The sequence below is a fragment of the Macadamia integrifolia genome, unplaced genomic scaffold (assembly GCF_013358625.1).
Source record: "Macadamia integrifolia cultivar HAES 741 unplaced genomic scaffold, SCU_Mint_v3 scaffold891, whole genome shotgun sequence".
NCBI classification, from domain to species: Eukaryota; Viridiplantae; Streptophyta; class Magnoliopsida; order Proteales; family Proteaceae; genus Macadamia; species Macadamia integrifolia.
The window spans coordinates 11790-12821 of record NW_024870572.1 but is presented as its reverse complement, the minus strand read 5'-3'; the positions used below and the strand labels follow the sequence as shown (position 1 = coordinate 12821).

General features: G+C 43.1%; 1 protein-coding gene across 1 annotated transcript; it reads left to right on the top strand.

The window, feature by feature from the left end:
• The first annotated feature begins 212 nt into the window (after nucleotides 1-212).
• On the top strand, nucleotides 213-880 carry LOC122070346 (caffeic acid 3-O-methyltransferase-like). Its single transcript, XM_042634484.1, has 2 exons — nucleotides 213-595; nucleotides 688-880. The coding sequence occupies exons 1-2, from the start codon at nucleotides 213-215 to the stop codon at nucleotides 878-880; spliced, it is 576 nt and encodes a 191-aa protein (XP_042490418.1).
• The last annotated feature ends 152 nt before the right edge of the window (nucleotides 881-1032 follow it).

Below are 1032 nucleotides of genomic sequence, written 5' to 3'. Positions count from 1 at the left end.
ATAATATTGGATTCTTTCTGCTTACTCCATCTTTAATCAACACCACTAAATCGATTTTGGAAACAAATCTTTGACTATGCTAGTCCACCTAATAGGAAATCTTACATTTCATTGCTCCAACTGATCCTCTCGTTCATTCTTCAATTGCTTTGTTAACTGGGTATTTGATATAAAAGATCATTAGCCATCACACCAAAAAGGGGAGAAAGTATATGGCTTCCACAATGGAAGAAGAAGAAGAGTCTCAGTTTTTGGCCATGCAAATAGTGAGTGCTTCTGTTCTGCCCATGGTATTGAGAGCAGCCTTGGAGCTCCATGTGTTCGACATTATAGCCGAAGCTGGTCCCCGCGCATGCCTCTCCCCTCAAGACATCGCATCTCGGCTTGCCACTCACAACCCAGATGCACCTGGTCTCCTCGATCGTATGCTGCGTCTTCTGGTTTCCCACTCTCTGCTCACTTGCTCTGTTCTTAGCCATGATCACAGGGTCTATGGCTTGGCACCTGCTTCCAAACTGTTTGTTAAGAACAAGGATGGAGCGTCCTTGGCTCCCTACTTGCTTATCATCCAAGACTACTCTATAGTCAATACCTGGTATTCCTTTATTCATTATAGTTGATAATGGGTATCACTAAGGTGTCTCTTCCACTAATTAATTAATCCCAATTCACAGGTACCACTTGAAGGAATTCAATTCTAGAAGGTGGTGGGCTTCCATTCTATACGGCACATGGAGAAAATGCTGTCGAATACGTTGGGAAGAACCCTAAACTGTTTGAGGTTTTCAGAAGCTGTGCGTTTGAATACAATGTCCTATTCATGAAGAAGGTTCTTGACACATACAAAGGTTTGAAGGCCTGCAAGTTCTGGTTGATGTAGGGGGAGGGAATGGACAAATCCTCAGTATGATCGTCTCCAAATATCTTTTCATCAAGGGCACCCTTGGCTGGGCTAAGGGTTATGTGATCCTTACACCCAACATAGTGGGAGACAAAATGATCACCACAGCTTTCAGAAAACAGTGAAAATCT

Excerpts from the sequence above, each read along its gene's own strand:
- LOC122070346 (XM_042634484.1), top strand. The coding sequence starts at position 213 with ATGGCTTCCACAATGGAAGAAGAAGAAGAGTCTCAGTTTTTGGCCATG. Across the intron at positions 596-687 it reads TACTCTATAGTCAATACCTG|GAATTCAATTCTAGAAGGTG; the intron begins GTATTCCTTTAT and ends TACCACTTGAAG.